Source organism: Oncorhynchus clarkii, chromosome 14, assembly GCF_045791955.1.
Source record: "Oncorhynchus clarkii lewisi isolate Uvic-CL-2024 chromosome 14, UVic_Ocla_1.0, whole genome shotgun sequence".
In the NCBI taxonomy this organism is placed as follows: Eukaryota; Metazoa; Chordata; class Actinopteri; order Salmoniformes; family Salmonidae; genus Oncorhynchus; species Oncorhynchus clarkii.
This window is the reverse complement of record NC_092160.1, coordinates 2,148,057-2,169,659: the sequence shown is the minus strand read 5'-3', so window position 1 is coordinate 2,169,659 and position 21,603 is coordinate 2,148,057. Positions and strand designations below refer to the sequence as shown.

Here is a 21,603-nt window from a genome sequence, read left to right as displayed (position 1 = left end):
GTATTCTATAGGTATAGATATTTTCTTTATAAAGAAAAATTCCAGGTTGGAGCTCATGCATTTGGTGCCTGGAACATCTGCAGACAGATTTGACAATTTCCTTTGTTTTTACTCCACACATTGGCTCAAGTCAACCCCTTTCTAGGCTGCACCAAACCAGGGAAATAAAGTATATCGATTTATGTGCATCAAATAAGGAATTATGTAAAGTTATTGATGCACATAGCATACCAGATAGCTGCTGGGAATAAGCAACTGATGTGGACAAAATATTGACTATCTTAACCACAGCCTATTAAAAAAGTGTAAAAACAATCACTATTATCCTTCTGTGTTGTCAAAGAGAAGACAATTATAGCCTGCAGGCCATTGAACATCGGACTAAATGTTTAAGAAAGCAATAGCTAATTGTCTTTAAACACTAAATATAAGTAAAATATATTTTTAACCAAAATCAATTCAAGAAGAGGATGAGTCACATTATGCTAAAGATAACACATCGGATTATGTGGGAGTTCCTTCAAGTGAGAGGTATAATTCAACAACGTCGTATCCGTAATAAAGAAGAGCAGTTTATGGTAACATCTTCCAAGAAAAGTTGGAGGCCACCAACATTTTTTTTGCTAACACAAAAAGCAACATAGAAAAAGCTACTGGTGCGAACCATTTGGAATCTTATCAAACAATATGTCTATGTAAATTCGTCATGAAAGAAAGTGATACTTACAAACTGAGTTAGGCGCTATATTTTAAAGTATGCAGACATCCATCAATGAAGTCAAAAATACTTCGGTGATTAGATCTCGCACATTGAAGTTTCGTGTCTTTCTTCAACTAGCCTTCAGAAGCACTAGAGTACCGCGCATGCTTTCTCTGCGAGGAAGTAACACAATTGTGTTCACCAGTTGACTCACTGAGACGTTGCTCTCAAAGATCTATAGATAAAGATCAACTTTAAATCCAAGCTAACATTGATGGTGTATTTGTAACAACTCCATTTAGGTATGCTTTGCTTTATATGCTCAGTGTATGGTGTAGGATACTTTGATCCCTCTGAAAAATGAACTACCTGATTGGATACAATATTGCTGTCCTTGACCAAAACCCCTAAAATAATGAAACTAATTTTACAACTACAGTAGTCGGATCAATGATACACCATTGGCTTTCTGTTATAGCTCAATTCCATTGTAATTTCTGTAACAACATGTATCTTTCAAAACGATTTTCTGGTCAAATACCTTCATTTTATGTCCATAGATTAAAGTCAAATCTTTTTGGGGGTAAATTTGAGAATTGAGGGGGAAATCTGTGGGCAGCAATGCTCTCTAGTGGTAGCTTTATTTTAACGTATTAGAACAGGTATTCATTCACAAACTGGCGGACTCAATGCCGTCTGGGGTACGCCAGATGACAATGTGAAAAATAGAAGAAAAAACAAATCTTCATTTTCAAACAGGCCATTTATATTTTCTAACGTTGCTATACATTTGAGAGAGGTTTTGTTCTCGCCTGAGTAGCCTCGTTTCAATGCCAAAAATAAAATAAAACCATCTAGTGTTCATCGTAATAATAACATAGTATAAATACTGGTACTTAGCCTAGTCAAATAATGAACATCCAATCACATTAACCGTTACTCTCTCATGGGAATTCCACTAATGGTCAGTATGTAGCCAAACGTAGCTGCTGCTTATTCCGTTTGCTCGAAAATTGATAAATGGTAAAAAAAAAAGAAGAAAGTAAGACCAGCGTCCATAGACACATACCAGCTCTACTGCTACTACCAGCAGTACTACACCTACACCTGTCGACGACACAAGTTGTTCTGCTTCCTCAAGCACATCAGATGCTAGCATCAGTAATTCTACATTTGTTGTTAGCCCAGCTAGTATGGTGAATCTGAAGCAGGCGAAGAGCTACTGCCCCCTTACCCGGGAAAGCACTGAACAGCAAACAGGGACGCTGGACTATCGAAGAGGCACAAATATGATGAGAACTACATTGGGAGTAGTGCCTTTCCTCAGCCATAGTGTGTTATATGTGCAAAAGTACTATCTCACAACTCGATTAAACCTTCACAATTGCGCAGACATTTAGAAACAAAACATGCCAATTTGAAAAACAGGCCACAATAGTTTTTAAAGCGAGAATTAAGATGACTTTTGAGTAGTAAGACATGTATAAAAGCAACATATACAATTAATTAGAAGGGTCTAGAAGCGTCTTATATGGTGAGCTACCGAGTGACTAGAACAGGCAAGCCCCATACTATTGTGGATGACTTAATTCTTCCTGCTGCCGCGGATATGGCTGGGACAATGCTGGGGGAAAAGGCCAAAAAACGATTGAGACAATGCCTTCATCAAACAACACTTTCACGATGCATCGGTGACATGGTTTTGTAACAATTACTGCTTCACATACAAGCAAGTGAATTCTATGCGTTACAGCTGGATGAGTCAACAGGTGTGATGGGCCTGGCACAGCTCCTGGTATATGTCCATTACGTTTATGGGGGGTCAATTAAGGAAGACATCCTCTTCTGCAAACCACTGGAAACCAGGACAACAGGAGAGGATATTTTTTAAGTACTGGACAGCTTTGTGAGATCAAATGGACTTTGGTGGTCAAGATGTGTTGGTATCTGTACTGATGGTGCAAATGTAATGACAGGAAGAAATAGTGGAGTGGTAAAGCGTGTGCAAGCAGTTGCTTCCGAAGCCACTTGGGTACACTGCATCATGCACTGAGAGGCTCTTGCTACCAAGGGAATGCCTAACAGCTTGAAAGACATTTTGGACATTATGTAACGCTTTTACAACATACAGAAGTGTGCTGGTTATCAAGGGGCAAAGTATTGACATGTTTTTTTTTTAAATTGAGAGACAAGCTTACTTGTCTGACCGCTTGCATGATGACGAGTTTCTCACACGACTGGCCTATCTGGGTGATGTTTGTTTTTTTGCCTGAGTGATCTGAATCTAGGATTACAGGTTCTCTCTGCAATTATATTCAATGTGCGGGACAAAATTGAGGTCTGCATTAACAAGGACAAAACACAGGTCTTTCCATCATTGTATGATTTTTTTTTGTGTGCAAAGGAACTCAAGCTTACGGAATGTGTCAAATGTGATATAGCGTAGCACCTGAGTGAGTTGGGTGCGCAATTAAGCCGGTACTTTCCCGAAACGGTTGACACAAACAACTGGATTTGTTATCCCTTTCATTCCCTGCCGCCAGTCCACTTACCGATATCTGAACAAGAGAGCCTCATCGAAATTGCAACAAGCGGTTCTGTGAAAATTGAATTTAATCAAAAGCCACTGCCAGATTATCAGATTATCCTGCCTTGGCAAATCGCGCTGTTAAGACACTGATGACCTTTGCAACCACGTACCTATGTAAGAGTGGATTCTCGGCCCTCGCTAGCATGAAAACGAAATACAGGCAGACTGTGTGTGGAAAATGATTTAAGACTGAGACTCTCCAATACAACCCAACATTGCAGAGTTATGTGCATCCTTTCAAGCACACCCTTCTCATTAACCTGTGGTTAGTTATTTACCATTTTCGATGAATAATTAAGGGTTTTAATGTAAGATGGTTAAATAAAGTGCAAAATTATTGATTATTATTATTATATTATTATTTGTGGCCTGGTCCTATAAGAGCTCTTTGTCACTTCCCACGATCCGGGTTGTGCTAAAAACTCACACTCTCATTCTTATGTTTAATAAATGTATCAAATAAGTGTGTGTGTGTGGCAGGCTTACAATGATGGCAAAAAAACAACATTTGAGAGTGCGCTGACCCTGGTGTTAGAGGGGGTACACAGCTGGAGGTTGAATGTTTGAAGGGGTACTGGACTATAAAAAGTTTGGGAACCACTGCATTAGAGGATGTTTGCTTAAAATATAAACAGTAATGTTGACCAGTGACCACACAATGACATTTCATTTCATGTATTTAGAAAATACAATGTATTTCACTGCTTTGATTTATTCAGAAAATAGAAGACATTTTACTGATTTGATTTATTCAGAGAAGTAATTTATTGCTTTGATTTATTCCAAAACACATACTGAATATTTTCACCATAGGTAGAATCAAAGACTGGAGTAATATAATGAAGAGAGTCTTCAATAACCCTGTCTTTTGAACCATTGAGATCTGGCAACAACATCATTGGAATAGTCACCCCCAGTGGTGCCCACGTCCATTCGCTCATAGGTGCGGACATTTTTGTCCCCAGCATTGTAGGCTGAAATTCCCCCTGAAAATATGTACAATATGTTTTTGCCATGGTATCCATGCATTTGCATACATAACAAACATGTAACTCCTCGCCTTCTATCAAACTACAGAGTAAAAAGGTGGATGAGCAATACGGCACCTTTCAGCTGGTGCTCCTTGGGCCAAGCAGGGAATTTAGCCTGGATCCTTCGGATAAACTCTTTGAGAATCTCACTGCCTTGACTGATATGCTCCTCACTGTCCCATGTCCCCACTATCTTGTGGTAGCGCTTGTCAACCTATGAAAATAAAATATTTTGAAATAAATCACACCACTTCTATTGCATTATAAAAATAGCCTATAGTACAATCTAAAAGAGGAAGGGGAAGAAGCTATTAAACTTCTCAGATTTCAACAGAAATCCCCTTGGTAAGTTCTGCTTCCTCTTTCTCACACACAATCAACGATACATGTAAACAAATCTTGTACCAACTGCCAACCAACCTGCATGAGCCCAAAGCCATTTCCATGATCTCCCCAGCCATCGTCCAGCACTGCCCCAGCCCGGGACTCTCTGGAGATGATGCCAGCGATGATAGCTGGGTCCAGGCCATGCTTCTGCCCCACCCTGGTGATGAGCTTCTTGTACTTGTTCATCCTCACCAGGTCATGCTCAGCCAGTTTATGAGAGGCATCCACCCCTTTAGAGGATTAGGATTGATAGTAAAATAAATATAAAATATTAACTTTGCATGTCATTACTTTCCTATAAAATTATATAGAGTCGATGGATGTATTATTATTGATTATTGGAAGGTTCTGAATACCTGTCACTCACATACCTTGGACAGTTAGCTTGTCTTGTCTAGCGGTTATCTCTGAGGCCCCACTGGTGTCAACCTTTGTAATGTCTCCAAAACAAGAGGCTAAAGTCAAGAATGTAATGAATCCACCAATTCCAACTCCTATCCGAATTAGACAAATTCAGATACCATAAATTACTTTAGCTGGTGCCCTTCTAAAATAATCTATGTGAAATAAATATAGTTTTATGATTACAAATGATCATACAGTTGAACAGAGCTCACCCATGTTGATGTCTTTCGCTTGGTGATTTCCTGTAAATGAAAGTTCCTCAGACTGATCTATTGCACGTGATAGTTGTGGTTGAGCAATGTGGGGACGGACTGACGTGGAGAGTGCAGAAGAAATATCAGCTCCCTCAGAAAAAGCACGAGATTGAATTTCTCAACTTTCTAAAGTTTTCCCTTTTTCCCTTTACTGTAGCAATTGTGATCGAATCAATGCAGTATTATAGACATCGGAATACAGTATGATTATATTGCGCACGACTCAGCCCATACTCTACACAGACCAGTGCAACATAACTATAACCAATCAGAACTGCAATAGACTTATATGGATCTGTGCCATTTACTTTGAACTGGCCTGTGTTTAGAGATGAGGTTGTGAGTAGATGCGCTTGTTTTGAGATCATAGCAAGAGCGGCATGTAGCCATGTGTGCACATGTTGTTCATATCCTTTGCTGGTTAGTGAGTTATTAGCCCAGTTATAGATCATTTGTAGTCAGCAAAAGAGGAGTGATTGCTTCATACAAGAGTACAAAATATCTACATTTGTAGACATCTTAGAAAAGCAAGTCAGGTAAAGAGCTTTTTTTTAAAGGGGCAGTGTTGTGTTTGGACACAGGTTTGAATTAACTAAGTAGCCAACAGGCAGAGGATACCATAATTTGTCTGATTCTCCTAATAATGGTATGGGAATAATAATGCATTTATTTTGTAAAGTGTTTTCTTGCATCAAACAACACAACTTTTCAGTCACCTCCTTGTCTGAAGGACAAGTGGATAAACAGGTTCATGTCAAGGCCTGCAAGGTTTTTCAAACATGTCATGGAATGTAGGCCTATATTGAACACCACACATTGGCTGCTGTAGGCTGAATGATAGAGCAGCTATTTCCATGTTAGAATGTTATGGAATGCATTTTCTACATTATTTTTTTATGGTAGGCCACACTGGCACTGTAGGACTACATTATGATCAAATAGCTACAGTAGTCTACTTGGCCACAGTTAAAACTCTATTTTAACTGTGTACAGAATTTTCACAACGTTCAAGTTTGCACTCAGCAGACCTGACATTTGCTCAGTGCTGAAGAAAATTAGAGGGAACATTGGTTGTGAGGTTGCTGCCGGGAAATGGATGGAGGGGAGCCAACTGCATTTTACATAAATAGGAGAAGCAAACACAATGGATGAGTTGTAGATGTGTGTGGCACTGAGTTCTTAGTGCATTCGGAAGTATTCAGACCCCTTCACTTTTTCTACATTTTCTTACGTTACAGCCTTATTCTAAAAAAGGATTCAATATTTTTTCCCCTCATCAATCTACACACAATAAACCATAATGACAAAGCAACAACTATTTTTTAGCTGCTCAGCTATTTTCAGGTCTCTCTAAAGATGTTCGATCTGGTTCAAGTCCAGGCTCTCACTGGACCACTCAAAGATATTCAGAGGCTTGTCCTGAAGCCACTCCTGCATTGTCTTGGCTGTGTGCTTACGGTCGTGGTCCTGTTGGGAGGTGAACCTTCGCCCCAGTCTGAGGCCCTGAGCGCTCTGGAGCAGGTTTTTTTCAAGGTTCTCTCTGTACTTTGCTCCATTCATCTTTCCCTTTATCCTGACTAGTCTCCCAGTCTCTGTTGCTGAAATACATCCCCACAACATGATGCTGCCATGACCACGCTTCACCGTAGGAATGGTTTTGGCCAGGTGATGAGCGGTGCCCGGTTTCCACCTGACGTGACGCTTGGCATTCAGGCCAAAGGGTTCAATCTTGGTTTCATCAGACCATAGAATCTTGTTTCTCATGGTCTGACAGTCCTTTAGGTGTCTTTTGGCAATCTCCAAGCGGGTTGTCATGTGCCTTTTACTGAGGAGTGGCTTCCATCTGTCCACCATAAAGGCCTGATTGGTAGAGTGCTGCAGAAATTGTTGTCCTTCTGGAATTTTCTCCTATCTCCACAGAGGAACTCTGGAGCTCTGTCAGAGTGACCATTGGGTTCTTGGTCACCTCCCTGACCTCCCTCCTTTCTCCCCTGATTGCTCAGTTTGACAAGGCGGCCAGCTCTAGGAAGAGGCTTAGTGGTTTACAACTTCTCCACTGTGTTCTCGGGGACTTTTAATGCTGCATACATTTGTTGGTACCCTTCCCCAGATCTGTGCCTTGACACTGTCTCAAAGCTCTATGGACAATTCCTTCAACCTCATGACAGATAGACCATTTAATTTTATGATATATTTTATGATATGCAACAATCAGGTTACTTCCACCAGGCTAATCATAACCACCATTTGTAATGTAATCAGTGTTCTCTCTCTCTCTGTGTGTGTGTGTGTGTGTGTGTGTGTGTGTGTGTGTGTGTGTGTGCGTGCGTGCGTGCGTGCGTCCATCCGTGCGTGTGCGTCCGTCCGTGTGTCCCACCGTCCGCCCGCCCGCCTGTCCGTCCGACCAGTATCTTTAATGAGCGGCCAGGAGCTTATCTACGCTGCTATACCCATCAATGTGACTATGTCAAAGGACTCAGGTTAAGTCTGACCTGTTCAAACTTCAACATAGTATATGTTTGTGTGTTAGATATCACCTATCCCTAACTGCCATGCTTGCAAATATGCAGAGTGGATCTCAGTAATGTATTGGATTGGATTTGCCCCAAACATACCCCTTTTTATTCAGGACAAAAAGGCCAAAGGCCATTTTTTTTGCAAACAGGCTTCCTTCTTTTCACTGTCAATTAGGTTTGTATTGTGGAGTAACTACAATGTTGTTGATCCATCCTCAGTTTTCTCATATCACAGCCATTAAACTCTGTTTGAAAGTCACCATTTCCCTCATGGTAAAAGTTTGTTCCTTCTTCTCTGGCAACTGAGTTAGGAAGGACACCTGTATCTTTGTAGTGACTGGCTGTATTGATACACCATCCAAAGTGTAATTAATAACTTCACCATGCTCAAAGGGATATTCAATATTTGGGGCGGCAGGTAGGCTAGTGGTTAGAGTGTTGGGCCAGTAACCAAAAGGTTGCTGGATCAAATCCCCAAGGTAAGAATCTGTTATTCTTCTCCTGAACTTATTATGTGACTTATTAAGCACATTTTTACTCCTGAACTTATTTAGGCTTGCCATAACAAAGGGTTTGAATACTTATTGTCTCAAGACATTTCAACTTTTCATTTTTAATTATTTGTAAAAAAAAATAAAACATAATTCCACTCTGACATTATGGGGTTTGTTTGAATTTTTAAAATGTTTTATTTCACGTTTATTTAACTAGGCCAGTCAGTTAAGAACAAATAATTATTTACAATGACGGCCTACTCCGGCCAAACCCAAGATGCTGGGCCAATTGTGCGTCACCCTATGGAACTCCCAATCACAGCTGGATGTGATACAGCGTTTATTGTGTGTATAACAGTGACAAAAAAGCTACATTTAATACATTTTTAATCCAGGCTTTAGCACAACAAAATGTAGGAAAAGTCAAGGGTTGTGAATACTTTCTGAAGGCATTGTAGAGCCATGTCATCGTGGAATGCTCTGCCATCAGAGGTTACCCAGGCAAAAAGCGAGTTTAGCTTTTAAAAAAACATATAAAAAACATATTGCATCACAGTACCTCTCATCTTTCTAAATATTTAATTGAACTGTACTGTGTATAAGAATATGAATACAGTACCTTCTGAAAGTATTCACACCCTTTGACCTTTTCCACATTTTGTTGTATTATAGTAAAACTATTTTGCAAATGCGTAACATATAATACGAATTGTAATTCGTAACATATGCGAATTGTAATTCGTAACATATCATACAAAATGGGCAACGGACAACCACAGATTAATACATATCATACTAAATGGAATTTCTTGGGTTTACATACAGAATAATACAAAATGCTCTGAGAGCAGGTTGTTTTACATGGAAATTACCTTACCTTGATCTTTGGCGGTGGTAGCTAATATATTTGTTTGCTCATCTGTCACTGACAAACATTTAGCATGCAATAATGTAGCCTAAATCAAGTGTTATTTTGCTCTTGATTCGCTTAGTAGCCTTATTTAAATATAAGCTATCCACCATTGAGTTGTGAGAGCGCATTCTGTTTTATCCCCTAATGTAACTTAGCCTACTTCAATATAATCAATCATTCATTCATGTCATTATGAGTCATTCATGCCTTTAAGTACAATCAAGTATTTTATTCTGAAATGAAATAACAAATGGAATCTTGAATAATTAAACAATAAATAAAGAACTATATTTTCTTCCAAACAACTATTTGAATAATCACTCAAAACTGCCGTGTTTTGAATGCATGTTTTGATTAGGAAAATATTTGGATCAGTTAGTTTACAAGATCCAGCAAGGCACATTAGCAGGGCAGTCATAGGTTGTATTTTGGTAGGATGTATCGGTGTCAACAGATGCTATTGGAATGTGAGCTTCTCCTGATGCTGAGATGTGCTGACTGCTTGGATCATTATTCTCCTGAGAGCACTCCACTCCAGCCTATTCATATTGCAATTTAAAATATTTCAGGCAAACGAACAAGAAATCGAAGGAAATGGATATATATTTGGGAATGCGGCCGAAAGGTTTTTGGATCTCCTGGGCCCAGTTTCAAATGTTAGCTATCCATATTTTGGCTTTTGGATAGGATTACATGTCTAGAAATATAATATAATTTAATCCTATCCGATGGCCGAAATCTGGATAGATAATTTTGGAATACTTTCTAAAGATGTTCTTCCCTCTAAATCAAATCAAATCAAATGTATTTACAGTGCCTTGCGAAAGTATTCGGCCCCCTTGAACTTTGCAACCTTTTGCCACATTTCAGGCTTCAAACATAAAGATATAAAACTGTATTTTTTTGTGAAGAATCAACAACAAGTGGGACACAATCATGAAGTGGAACGACATTTATTGGATATTACAAACTTTTTTAACAAATCAAAAACTGAAAAATTGGGCGTGCAAAATTATTCAGCCCCTTTACTTTCAGTGCAGCAAACTCTCTCCAGAAGTTCAGTGAGGATCTCTGAATGATTCAATGTTGACCTAAATGACTAATGATGATAAATACAATCCACCTGTGTGTAATCAAGTCTCCGTATAAATGCACCTGCACTGTGATAGTCTCAGAGGTCCGTTAAAAGCGCAGAGAGCATCATGAAGAACAAGGAACACACCAGGCAGGTCCGAGATACTGTTGTGAAGAAGTTTAAAGCCGGATTTGGATACAAAAAGATTTTCCAAACTTTAAACATCCCAAGGAGCACTGTGCAAGCGATAATATTGAAATGGAAGGAGTATCAGACCACTGCAAATCTACCAAGACCTGGCCGTCCCTCTAAACTTTCAGCTCATACAAGGAGAAGACTGATCAGAGATGCAGCCAAGAGGCCCATGATAACTCTGGATGAACTGCAGACATCTACAGCTGAGGTGGGAGACTCTGTCCATAGGACAACAATGAGTCGTATATTGCACAAATCTGGCCATTATGGAAGAGTGGCAAGAAGAAAGCCATTTCTTAAAGATATCCATAAAAAGTGTCGTTTAAAGTTTGCCACAAGCCACCTGGGAGACACACCAAACATGTGGAAGAAGGTGCTCTGGTCAGATGAAACCAAAATTTAACTTTTGGCAAAAATGCAAAACGTTATGTTTGGCGTAAAAGCAACACAGCTGAACACACCATCCCCACTGTCAAACATGGTGGTGGCAGCATCATGGTTTGGGCCTGCTTTTCTTCAGCAGGGACAGGGAAGATGGTTAAAATTGATGGGAAGATGGATGGAGCCAAATACAGGACCATTCTGGAAGAAAACCTGATGGAGTCTGCAAAAGACCTGAGACTGGGACGGAGATTTGTCTTCCAACAAGACAATGATCCAAAACATAAAGCAAAATCTACAATGGAATGGTTCAAAAATAAACATATCCAGGTGTTAGAATGGCCAAGTCAAAGTCCAGACCTGAATCCAATCGAGAATCTGTGGAAAGAACTGAAAACTGCTGTTCACAAATGCTCTCCATCCAACCTCACTGAGCTCGAGCTGTTTTGCAAGGAGGAATGGGAAAAAATTTCAGTCTCTCGATATGCAAAACTGATAGAGACATACCCCAAGCGACTTACAGCTGTAATCGCAGCAAAAGGTGGCGCTACAAAGTATTAACTTAAGGGGGCTGAATAATTTTGCACGCCCAATTTTTCAGTTTTTGATTTGTTAAAAAAGTTTGAAATATCCAATAAATGTCATTCCACTTCATGATTGTGTCCCACTTGTTGTTGATTCTTCACAAAAAAATACAGTTTTATATTTTTATGTTTGAAGCATGAAATGTGGCAAAAGGTCGCAAAGTTCAAGGGGGCCGAATACTTTCGCAAGGCACTGTATATAGCCCTTCGTACATCAGCTGATATCTCAAAGTGCTGTGCAGAAACCCAGCCGAAAACCCCAAACAGCAAGCAATGCAGGTGTAGAAGCACGGTGGCTAGGAAAAACTCCCTAGAATGGCCAAAACCTAGGAAGAAACCTAGAGAGGAACCAGGCTATGTGGGGTGGCCAGTCCTCTTCTGGCTGTGCCGGGTGGAGATTATAACAGAACATGGCCAAGATGTTAAAATGTTCATAAATGACCAGCATGGTCCAATAATAATAAGGCAGAACAGTTGAAACTGGAGCAGCAGCACGGCCAGGTGGAATGGGGACAGCAAGGAGTCATCATGTCAGGTAGCCCTGAGGCATGGTCCTAGGGCTCAGGTCCTCCGAGAGAGAGAAAGAAAGAAAGAGAGAATTAGAGAGAGCACACTTACATTCACACAGGACACCGAATAGGACAGGAGAAGTACTCCAGATATAACAAACTGACCCTAGCCCCCCGACACATAAACTACTGCAGCATAAATACTGGAGGCTGAGACAGGAGGGGTCAGGAGACACTGTGGCCCCATCCGAGGACACCCCCGGACAGGGCCAAACAGGAAGGATATAACCCCACCCACTTTGCCAAAGCACAGCCCCCACACCACTAGAGGGATATCTTCAACCACCAACTTACCACAGAACCTAAGTAGACATTTTAATCTGACTAAAGGTGTACATTGATATTGGTTTGTATTTTTTTCCCTATTTCTCCCCGTTTTTTTCTGTGTTAAAGTTCAGTTTTCACCCCACACAGTAGGTGGCAGCATGCACCTTTAACATGTGTTTATGAACTTCCATAATACCATAGAGGAAGAAGATAATATTTATTTTTTTCATTTTGCAAAACTGCTGAGATTTGTAGGACTGACTGACTGACTGACTGGGAGTTCATGGTTGATCAAGGCTGGGATGTGGGTGTGAGGATGGCAGAAATTAGGTAGAAAGGGAGACGTGGTCAATTTTCAAGAAGGGTGTTAGAGAAGTACGATGATGGTCTACAGAAGGTGTCGTATGCTGAGGCAGTGAAGAAAGTAGAGCATGATGGATCAAGGGTGAGGATCCATGTGAGTAGTAGATCTGTGCTAGTACAGAGGGATAGGCCAACAAATGATACACACTTCAGTAAGGTTGGCTTCTTAGCATTAATAGCAATGGTTATCAACTGTACTGCAGAAATGAAATGTAAAATCACAGAAAATACATGTTGTGGTGCCAGCTGCAGAGAAGTACTTGGGTATATGAGATTTCACTTCAGAAGAGTTACATGGTATGTTGAGTGGTAGTGTCCCGTCCTCCCAGGCCTCTGCCTGGAGTAGGATCGGATAGGGTCAAAGGGGTGGTGGGTTTTTTAATGAGTGTAGGTTTAGTTGGCAGGGTAATTTTATTTTTTCCCCTTTTTGTATCAGTGTAATGGATTTACACTCCAGTCCAGTTGGTGGCAGTAATGCACCTTTTTGGTTTTCAACTGCCATTTAAAAATCATGAACAGTTTTTTTTTTCAAGCAGACACGCTGCTATGTTTAGACAGAGAGACACCTTGAATACTTGTCGCGTGTTTTTATGCAGTCTATTTCCATGAAATAACATTCTAGACCATGCACAAGCTACATTAGCTTATGTTGTCTTTGTCTGTCCAGAAATGTATTTGCGTCCTGAGTTGTTGTATCATGTTCTTCTGTCAAGTTGGTGCAAGAAGTAAGTAATTTCACAAGTTTTCCTAACCCAACATTAACCCTAGTAGATACATTTAAAAAAAAATACTTATAGTATACAAACGTATTGCCTAATTCTTGCTCAGTAACACACTGTTGCAATGTTGTTGTGTTGTAGCTATAATGTAGCTATGTTGCTCAATGTCTGGTGTGTGTTCAGCGGCTTACTACGTTTCTACTTCGGTGAGGTTTAACGGCGGTTAGCATCCAATATGTTGCATTACCGCACCTAACTGAAATTTAGTGGTAGTGTCCCGTCCTCCCAGGCCTCTGCCTGGGGTAGGATCGGATTGGGTCAAAGGGGTGGTGGGTTTTTTAACGAGTGTAGGTTTAGTTGGCAGGGTATTTTTTTTTTAATCCATTACACTTTTCGATAGAAAGGGGGAAACGGGATTTTTTAATTTATTTTTTAATTATCCTTCCAACTAACCCTACACTCATTAAAATCAATCACCAACGAACTGAGAGGACGGGACACTACCACTCAACACACCCTGTAACTCTTCTGAAGTCAAATTTTGTACCCCCAAGTACTACTTTGCAGCTGCCACCACAACATCTATGTCCTGTGACTTGATAACCATTGCTATGACGCTAAGAAGCCTGGTCATAACCATGGCCATCAATGCAAGGCACAGGCTCCAAGCTCCTCACAACACCTTCTACCCCTTCCATTTCACCCACAGGAACTCGAACTGGCGTCAGGCTCACTGTGTTTGAACTTGGCACCAATCTTCCTTGACATAACCTCTCCCTTGTTATTGCTAGCTTCACCAGATACAAACCCATCCTCTGCCTGCCTCAGTCTTTTCAACCTCTTCTCTCTTTCCCTGCAGTCCTCCTCCCTTAACCAATTACCCAACTCCTTCTGTAAATATTCAACTTTTCCAAGTCTAAATCTCTTTTTAGCCTCCTTGAGAGACACGTTGAGCCCTGTACTCCATCCACTTCCGCTTGCTACATTTGTAGATGATTATGGTGGGGCAACATTGTAACACTCATTTGTTTTCCTTTAGACTGACAAAATGTTAATTTCATCATAGCTGATGATATGAGATCAACATTAGGATACTACGGGGATTCTGTTGTGAAACAGGACATTGATAATCTTGCCTCTAAACGCAATGTATTTCTCAACGCGGCAGGGGCGGCAGGGTAGCCTAGTGGTTAGAGCGTTGGATTAGTAACGGAAGGTAGCAAGTTCAAACACCCGAGCCGACAAGGTACAAATCTGTCGTTCTGCCCCTGAACAGGCAGTTAACCCACTGTTCCTAGGCCGTCATTGAAAATAAGAATTTGTTCTTAACTGACTTGCCTGGTTAAATAAAGGTAAAATAAAATTTAAAAAATATATATATATGCCCAGGTAGGCCTACAGCAGATGCGTGATTTTAATTATGTAGCCCAAGCCAACTTAAGTTAGCAATCCATTGTAATTGTATAATCGAATCTATTTTCTTCTTCACCTTTTTTCTTTCTTTCTGTCATTCAATTTGTAGCAAGCAGTGTGTGCACCAAGTCGGACCTCCTTACTAACAAGTCGTAGACCTGACACAACCGAGTTATATGACTTTATCTCCCACTGGAGAGTCCATGCAGGGATCTACACAACTCTCCCTCAGTGCTTCAAGTCAAAGGGCTACACCACTATGCCAGTGGGGAAGGTCTTTCATCCAGGTAAATATCCTAGCCATTTTTCTAGACCTACTTAATGTTTTTAGTGGTTGGTGAATTTTATCAGTCTACTTTGAAAAATGTGTTAAACAATTCTCTGGTTTTCTGCACTTTGTTTAATATCCACTGTTTTCAGTTTTTTTCAAATATCTCCCTGCTTATTTGGTGCAGGATCTCATGTGAGAGCTTTCAAATTGCTAGAGGCTGTTTCAGTTGCCTTGTTAATACTTGTCCTCCTGAGTCATTGTGTTGTGCTACTCTCACTGTTTTATGTGCTTGTGTTGAAGGCATAGCTGCCAATCACTCAGATGATTACCCATACAGCTGGTCTGTACCTCCTTATCATCCTCCCTCTTTCAAATATGATAATAGGAAGGTCAGTGTTTGCCTTGACTGCTGCCGTGTCTCCCTAGTCTACAGATGCTCTGGTCATGTATGACTTAAATTAATGTTTGTATATTTAATGGGTACTATTCAGTATAGTGAATGGATTTAATTCGGTATACAAACATTCATTTAAAGCTGGAATCCTTAATGGTGAAACTGCCACGCCCGTTTGCGATATTACAACAAAGAAGTTATTGCAAACAGTAGTTAATTGTGTAGATACTCCTCCAAGAAAACCAGGGTTTCCATTAGCTGGTACTAGCTGGGTTTTGGACAGTATTTTTAAAATATTTTTTTATGTATTGTTGAAAAGCTGATAAATAAAATTGCTGCCAGTCAATTGTTCACCGGGAGAGGAAAAAGCCCATTGCGAAATGCTTTTAAGCCTATTAATTGATGTAAATACCAGTGGATGTAAATACATTTGACTGGTCATGCGTATCGGTCTATAGGTTAATTTGCATAATTTGGTGGAACTAAATTGGCGCATGTGTACAGTATATTAGTTTATGTCTCTTATCACGAGTACAGCATACACATACAGAGCCTTTGAGTGGAATATCTGTCAGACAGAGCAAGAGCTGCTGCTACAGCATCTCAAACAGCAAATGCATAGACAACAGGAGGCAGGCTTCATCAGCGCATCACACGCACCACTTTGCAATGAGCTGGAGGCAGTATGCATTTTGAAAACATATACTTAATTGTTTGAAACCTGAACATTTTACTGCATATTATGAGGCATATCTTACCTAGCTTTAAAGAAGCCTAGGCAAAATCAGACCATATCAGTGGAGGCAATTATTTTATATCAACTTTATTTCATTGTCCAGTATCCAAAGGCACAATCCGTGTCATATTAGCAACCCATGCTAGTTGTTGCATCATCTCTGTCACATGAAACCGCTGGCATGTGCGGTGTGCTTTTAACAACACTTTGCCCTGATAATTGCATTATGGTACTAACATTCACGTGAAGCCTACTGCCTTGTGTTTATCAACATTTTTTAATAAATGTTCTGATCTGTTGCGTAAGACTCTTTTCTTTTTAACTTGTTTTTGTTTATGTAGCCTAGGCCTGGTTGTATGAATTTGGGATCTATCATCCCACAGCTGTCCCAGAGTCTGTTTGGAATAGGCTTTCTTTCTCGACAAGCGCACCAATAGTATAGGTAAACTTTTCTACTATGGGGGCTAGTGATTTTGCTGTTCGTTATTCTTGTTAGCTGAGGAAAAGTAAATGTGGACAGTTCTAACATCTTCAAAGTGCACATCAGAATTTGTTAACAAGGACCACAAATTGTTGCATCTTCCATTTGCATGTTCTGTTAATATGAATTACCAAAATCTAAATGTGATTTCTGTCATTCTTAGCACTGTGGGTAGAGTCCCTAATCAGGTTACTCACCCAATGCCCTTGGGTCCGGTAAATTTTTCAAATGTCTGCTGAATTAATATTCTGCTGGTCAAATGTCCTGTGCCACATTTTCCAAATGGAAACCCTAGTGGATACCGTAAAACAGCGAAGCACTTTTTTTTCCCTCAGACATCATTGCACAGCAATAGAACAGCAGAATATGGACTGCATTTTTTATTTATTTTATTTACCACATTGCGCAAGGCTTCTTAACACTTTTTCAACAAAAACAACATTGGTAGGGTGGACAGTGGCGCTGTTTCTTCCTACTGCGGATTCCATCTTTAAGATATAATGGCTAAAGATGCTTCTGCCTGCCTGTTTTGAGCCATCTCTCTGTGTAATACTCAAACTGCTTATCGCAATATGTTTTTTTTTTGTGCATTTTCACATTCATACATGTAAAATGTTGTTTAGCTAAAGAAAATGTTGTTTTATTTAGGTTTGCAAGGGCATTGATGGCCAACTGCATGTCAACCTGCTGTGCTCGGTGAATGTGTCAGAACCCCCTCTGGGGACACTACCAGACATGGAGAGCACAGAGGCTGTCAGACTGCTCAAGTCCACAAGGGATTCTGACAAGCACTTATTTCTGCCTGTTGGATTCCACAAACCTCACATTCCCTTCAGAATCCCACAGGTACCGCACCTGCAGCTGCCCTTATTTTCAGACATTGACTTTTTAACTGTGCAATCAGATGGCATTAATGAGTAAGTATGATTCACCCAATAGAATGATCAGGCTCTCCAACCCTGTCCCTGCAGAGCTACCGTCCTGTAGGTTTTTGCTCCAACACTATTCAAGCGCACCTGATTCTAATAAATGGCTGATGATAAGCTGAATCAGGTTAGTTACATCTGGGGTTGGGGTGAACCTACAGGAGGGTATCTCTCCAGAAACAGGGTTGGAGAGCCCTAATGTAGATGGTATGATTTGTTAACTGATGAAAGGCTTTGCCAATTGCCTAACACACTTTGTGTATTAGGATTTCTTGAAGCTCTACCCCCTGGATAAGATGACCCTGGCTTCAGACCCTGATGTTCCTAAAGGCCTCCCCAGCATGACCTACAATCCCTGGACTGACATTAGGAAGATGTTCAAGCTCTGAATGTCAGCTTCCCATATGAACCAATACCAAAGGAATTCCAGGTTGATTATACATGTACACTCTTGGAAAAAAAGTGCTATCTAGAACCTAAAAGGGTTCTTCGGCTGTCCCCAAAGGAGAACCCTTTGAAGAACCGTTTTTGGTTTCATACCACATACTATTAATATTTGTGTTAGTGATTCAGCATCAGAAGTTATGTCAAGACACTCTCATTATAGAATATATATTGTTTATTATAAATCCAGAGTTAAAAATCTGTGTTTCGGTCAGAGACCTTCATCAGACAATGTTTGTGACTCAGCTCTAGATTCGACAACACTATTATGTCTCTGTGATGTACCTGGACTCCCAAGTGGGCATGTTGCCAAATACTCTGGATGATCTGGGCCTGGCTAAAGACAATGATGTGGTCTTTACTTCAGACCATGGTTAAGTAATTTGGCCATATAGCCCAGTCCTAAACTGGGCTGGGTTCAGTATGAAAAAATGGTGTGCAGTGTTCAGTTAAATAGAAACGTTGCTGTTCTGAATGACAAGTTGAAAAACGGGGAGGAGTTGAGTTGTGGGTTGGTATGACGATTCAAAATACACTGCTGCCCTTTAAATACGTCACTCATTGCTCCAAGCCACACCCCACCACACACACCAAACGGAGCAAACGTACCTCAAAATTTGGTAAAGAACGTGGGGAAACATGTCAATCAGTACAAACCCTCACGCAATGTACCAAACGTTTAATCAAACTGAACGAACCCCTAGTGTCTGTAATGGTTTGTTAATGTTAATGACTTGAGGTACTCTTTAGCCACTAGATGGGGGTGTGAGAACATCAAAATTCTGCCTTCACCTTCCTGAGTTGACAAAGATTTACTTCACCAGCTTGGATTCATTCATAGCATATATCAGTCCCTCCAGGATTCTGTGATCAAGTTTTTTTTGTTGAAAAATCAACAATTCCCTCCATATTATGCGAGGGCTTGCAAACTTGAACAATCACTGCACTTCTGCATTAAAAAAAGTTAAATCATCGCATAAAACTGACCCATCACCACAGTTTATAAAGAAGGCATGCAATTTCAACCAATCACCTCTAATTTACCACATAATATGGTTCAATCAAGCCACACGTCAACAAATGTTTTCCCTCGTCAGCGCATTTCTACAACAAATTGGACAAAATCATTGCATATTACCGTGCAAAATGTCAGAATTTTTGCCTACAAATATCACAAAAAAATCCCTTCCTGAAATCCTGGAGGGACTGATATGTTGTCTTGACCATGAACTGTAGGTTGATTTACAGGAGCATCGTATGTAAAAATGAGTTATTGTTACAGGCATGGACTAAAAAAACATATGTTGCATACCATGGCCAATAATACATTTTTTGTTGTCCGATTGCTTAATTACATTGGCATTTTTGTCAAATATGATTCCTTTCTCTTAAAGGATGGTCACTTGGGTAGCATGGGGAATGGGCCAAATACAGCAACTTTGACGTGGCCACTCGCCTTCCTCCAATGTTCTACATACCAGGTGTGACTGCAGTCCGCCAGGGGATGAGATCTTCCCCTACATAGATGTGTTTGGTCCAGCACAGCATCACTTTACACAAGGTATTCACTCATATAGTTAGTAACTAGTTTTAATTCCATGTGTGTACTTCTCTTCTACTTTATTATATAATTAGCACTGATATTGCAAGGCGTGACAGAGGAAAGCAGTATGCTGGAAACCTATCCAGTCTTTTTTTTTTCCTATCAGACATTGGTACAGTGAAGGAAAGGAAGCCATTGAGTAATTTGAGACTTTCATATTCCTCTGACTCCTTCCTGTGACAATCATTCTCCCACAGGATAGATGGTGCAAGAGAAGTTTGTTCTCTACTATGTGACATTGTTATTCCCAGTTCTGTTGATGGATTGTGACTATCACTCTCACTGGAGGAATGTGAATGAGCTGTTAGATGTCTTCCCCACAGTGTCTTACCTGGCTGGGCTGAAGCCCCCACACCCCTGTCCTGACAACTCCTTCGACGTGGAGCTCTGTACCCTAGGGAGACAACCTGGCCTACTCCTTCAAGCACCTAGACTACAGCAAGGACTGCAGCCAGTATCCCAAGGCCTGCAGACACCCCCCAGGAGAACTCTGACCTGCCTAACCTGAAGGAATTCCAGGTGATGGGCTACTCTGCCCTCCTGGGACTACCGCTTCACCCTGTGGGTGGGTTTCGACCCTGCTAGCTTCCAGACTGACCTGGTGGTCCACGCTGTGGAACTGTACCTCATGGAGAGAGACCCAGGCCAGGACCACAACCTGTACTCTGCAAGCTGGGCCAGGACCATCATCAGCTGAACACCCTTACCTCAAACACCACCTCTACGTCACTGCAGAGATTAAATCTAAAGGGATGTCATGATAATGCCTTGTTTCGATAATTAACTATTTAGAAAGGAAGATCTGAATTGTTGCTATATTCAGAATGGACTCAACATTTAATGAATATATTGAATGTCCCACAGTTACAATAAGGGCACTTAATGTTGTTTGTAGTTAACCGTTAAGATATTAGTTGCTGCTATTATGGTTAACCTGTAGTATCTACAGTACATGGGTTTTTAGGCACACACATTGTCTTAGCGTGTGCCTAAGATAAAAAGTGAAAAGGGGTCTGTGGGAGTTAGTGTGCTAAGTTTGATTGAATCACAGATGAGACCAGTAGGGTTAGTTTTGCAAGCATAAAGATTTTCTACAGTTACGTAACCCCGAATTTCTGATAATGAGTGAGATGTATCACATGTGGGATTCGCTAGGATCAACTATTCTCTCGAAAGCATCTGTTGGAGACCGATAGACAAGTAGAGTGGCAAATAAGGTGAGCCCTTCATCTCATTTTTAAAATTGTATTTAGCCTTTATTTAACTAGGCAAGTCAGTTAAGAACAACAATACATCATACAAAGCAGCCACAACTGTCAGTAAGCGTGTCCATGAATGAGTCTTTGAATGTAGAGATTGAGATAAAACTGTCCAGTTTGAGTGTTTTGTTGCAGCTTGTTCCAGTCACTAGCTGCAGCAAACTGAAAAGAGGAGCGACCCAGGGATGTGCGTGCTTTGGGGACCTTTAACAGAATGTGACTGGCAGAATGGGTGTTGTATGTGGAGGATGAAGGCTGCAGTAGATCTCAGATAGGGGGGAGTGAGGCCTAAGAGGATTTTATAAATAAGCATCAACCAGTGGGTCTTGCGACGGGTATACAGAGCTGACCAGTTTACAGTGGAGTATAGAGTGCTGCGATGTCCTATAAGGACCCTTGGTGGCAAATCTGATGGCCGAATGGTAAAGAAAATCTAGCCGCTTGAGAGCACCCTTACCTGCCGATCTATAAATTACGTCTCCGTAATCTAGCATGGGTAGGATGGTCATCTGAATCACAGTTTGTTTGGCAGCTGGGGTGAAAGAGGAGCGATTACGAATGAGGAAGCCTAGTCTAGATTTAACTTTAGCCTGCAGCTTTGATATGTGCTGAGAGAAGGACAGTGCACCGCCT

The 21,603-nt window shown here is 40.7% G+C and overlaps 2 protein-coding genes and 1 pseudogene across 5 annotated transcripts in view; 1 reads left to right on the top strand and 2 right to left on the bottom strand.

The window, feature by feature from the left end:
• LOC139366118 (CRACD-like protein) overlaps positions 1-1,031 on the bottom strand; it is a 33,856-nt gene extending 32,825 nt beyond the window's left edge. The window contains exon 1 of one of the 2 annotated variants that reach the window (XM_071103232.1): positions 728-1,031. The gene's annotated coding sequence lies outside the window, so the exon portion shown is untranslated. The remainder of the gene's footprint in view (positions 1-727) is intronic. The other variant, XM_071103235.1, reaches the window with a different exon arrangement.
• Positions 1,032-4,031: 3,000 nt separating this feature from the next.
• LOC139365904 (lysozyme g-like) lies at positions 4,032-5,389 on the bottom strand. Of its 3 annotated transcripts, none has more exons than XM_071102964.1 (5): positions 5,326-5,389; positions 5,080-5,163; positions 4,742-4,938; positions 4,397-4,535; positions 4,032-4,276 (listed from the first exon to the last, which is right to left on the bottom strand). In XM_071102964.1, the coding sequence occupies exons 1-5, from the start codon at positions 5,327-5,329 to the stop codon at positions 4,143-4,145; spliced, it is 558 nt and encodes a 185-aa protein (XP_070959065.1). In that variant the 5' UTR covers positions 5,330-5,389; the 3' UTR covers positions 4,032-4,142. The 3 variants fall into 3 exon arrangements, with proteins under 3 accessions (XP_070959065.1, XP_070959066.1, XP_070959064.1); XM_071102965.1 differs by having other exon boundaries at positions 5,080-5,148; positions 5,326-5,384; XM_071102963.1 differs by having other exon boundaries at positions 5,080-5,202; positions 5,326-5,358.
• Positions 5,390-14,081: 8,692 nt separating this feature from the next.
• LOC139365783 (iduronate 2-sulfatase-like) lies at positions 14,082-20,880 on the top strand (annotated as a pseudogene).
• Positions 20,881-21,603: the final 723 nt, after the last annotated feature.

What these genes read in the sequence shown, in the direction of transcription:
- LOC139365904 (XM_071102963.1), bottom strand. An exon ending in AGACAAGCTAACTGTCCAAG is followed by an intron (nt 4,939 to 5,079) that starts GTATGTGAGTGA and finishes AATCCTCTAAAG; the next exon opens with GGGTGGATGCCTCTCATAAA. An exon ending in ATGGCTTTGGGCTCATGCAG is followed by an intron (nt 4,536 to 4,741) that starts GTTGGTTGGCAG and finishes TTATTTTCATAG; the next exon opens with GTTGACAAGCGCTACCACAA.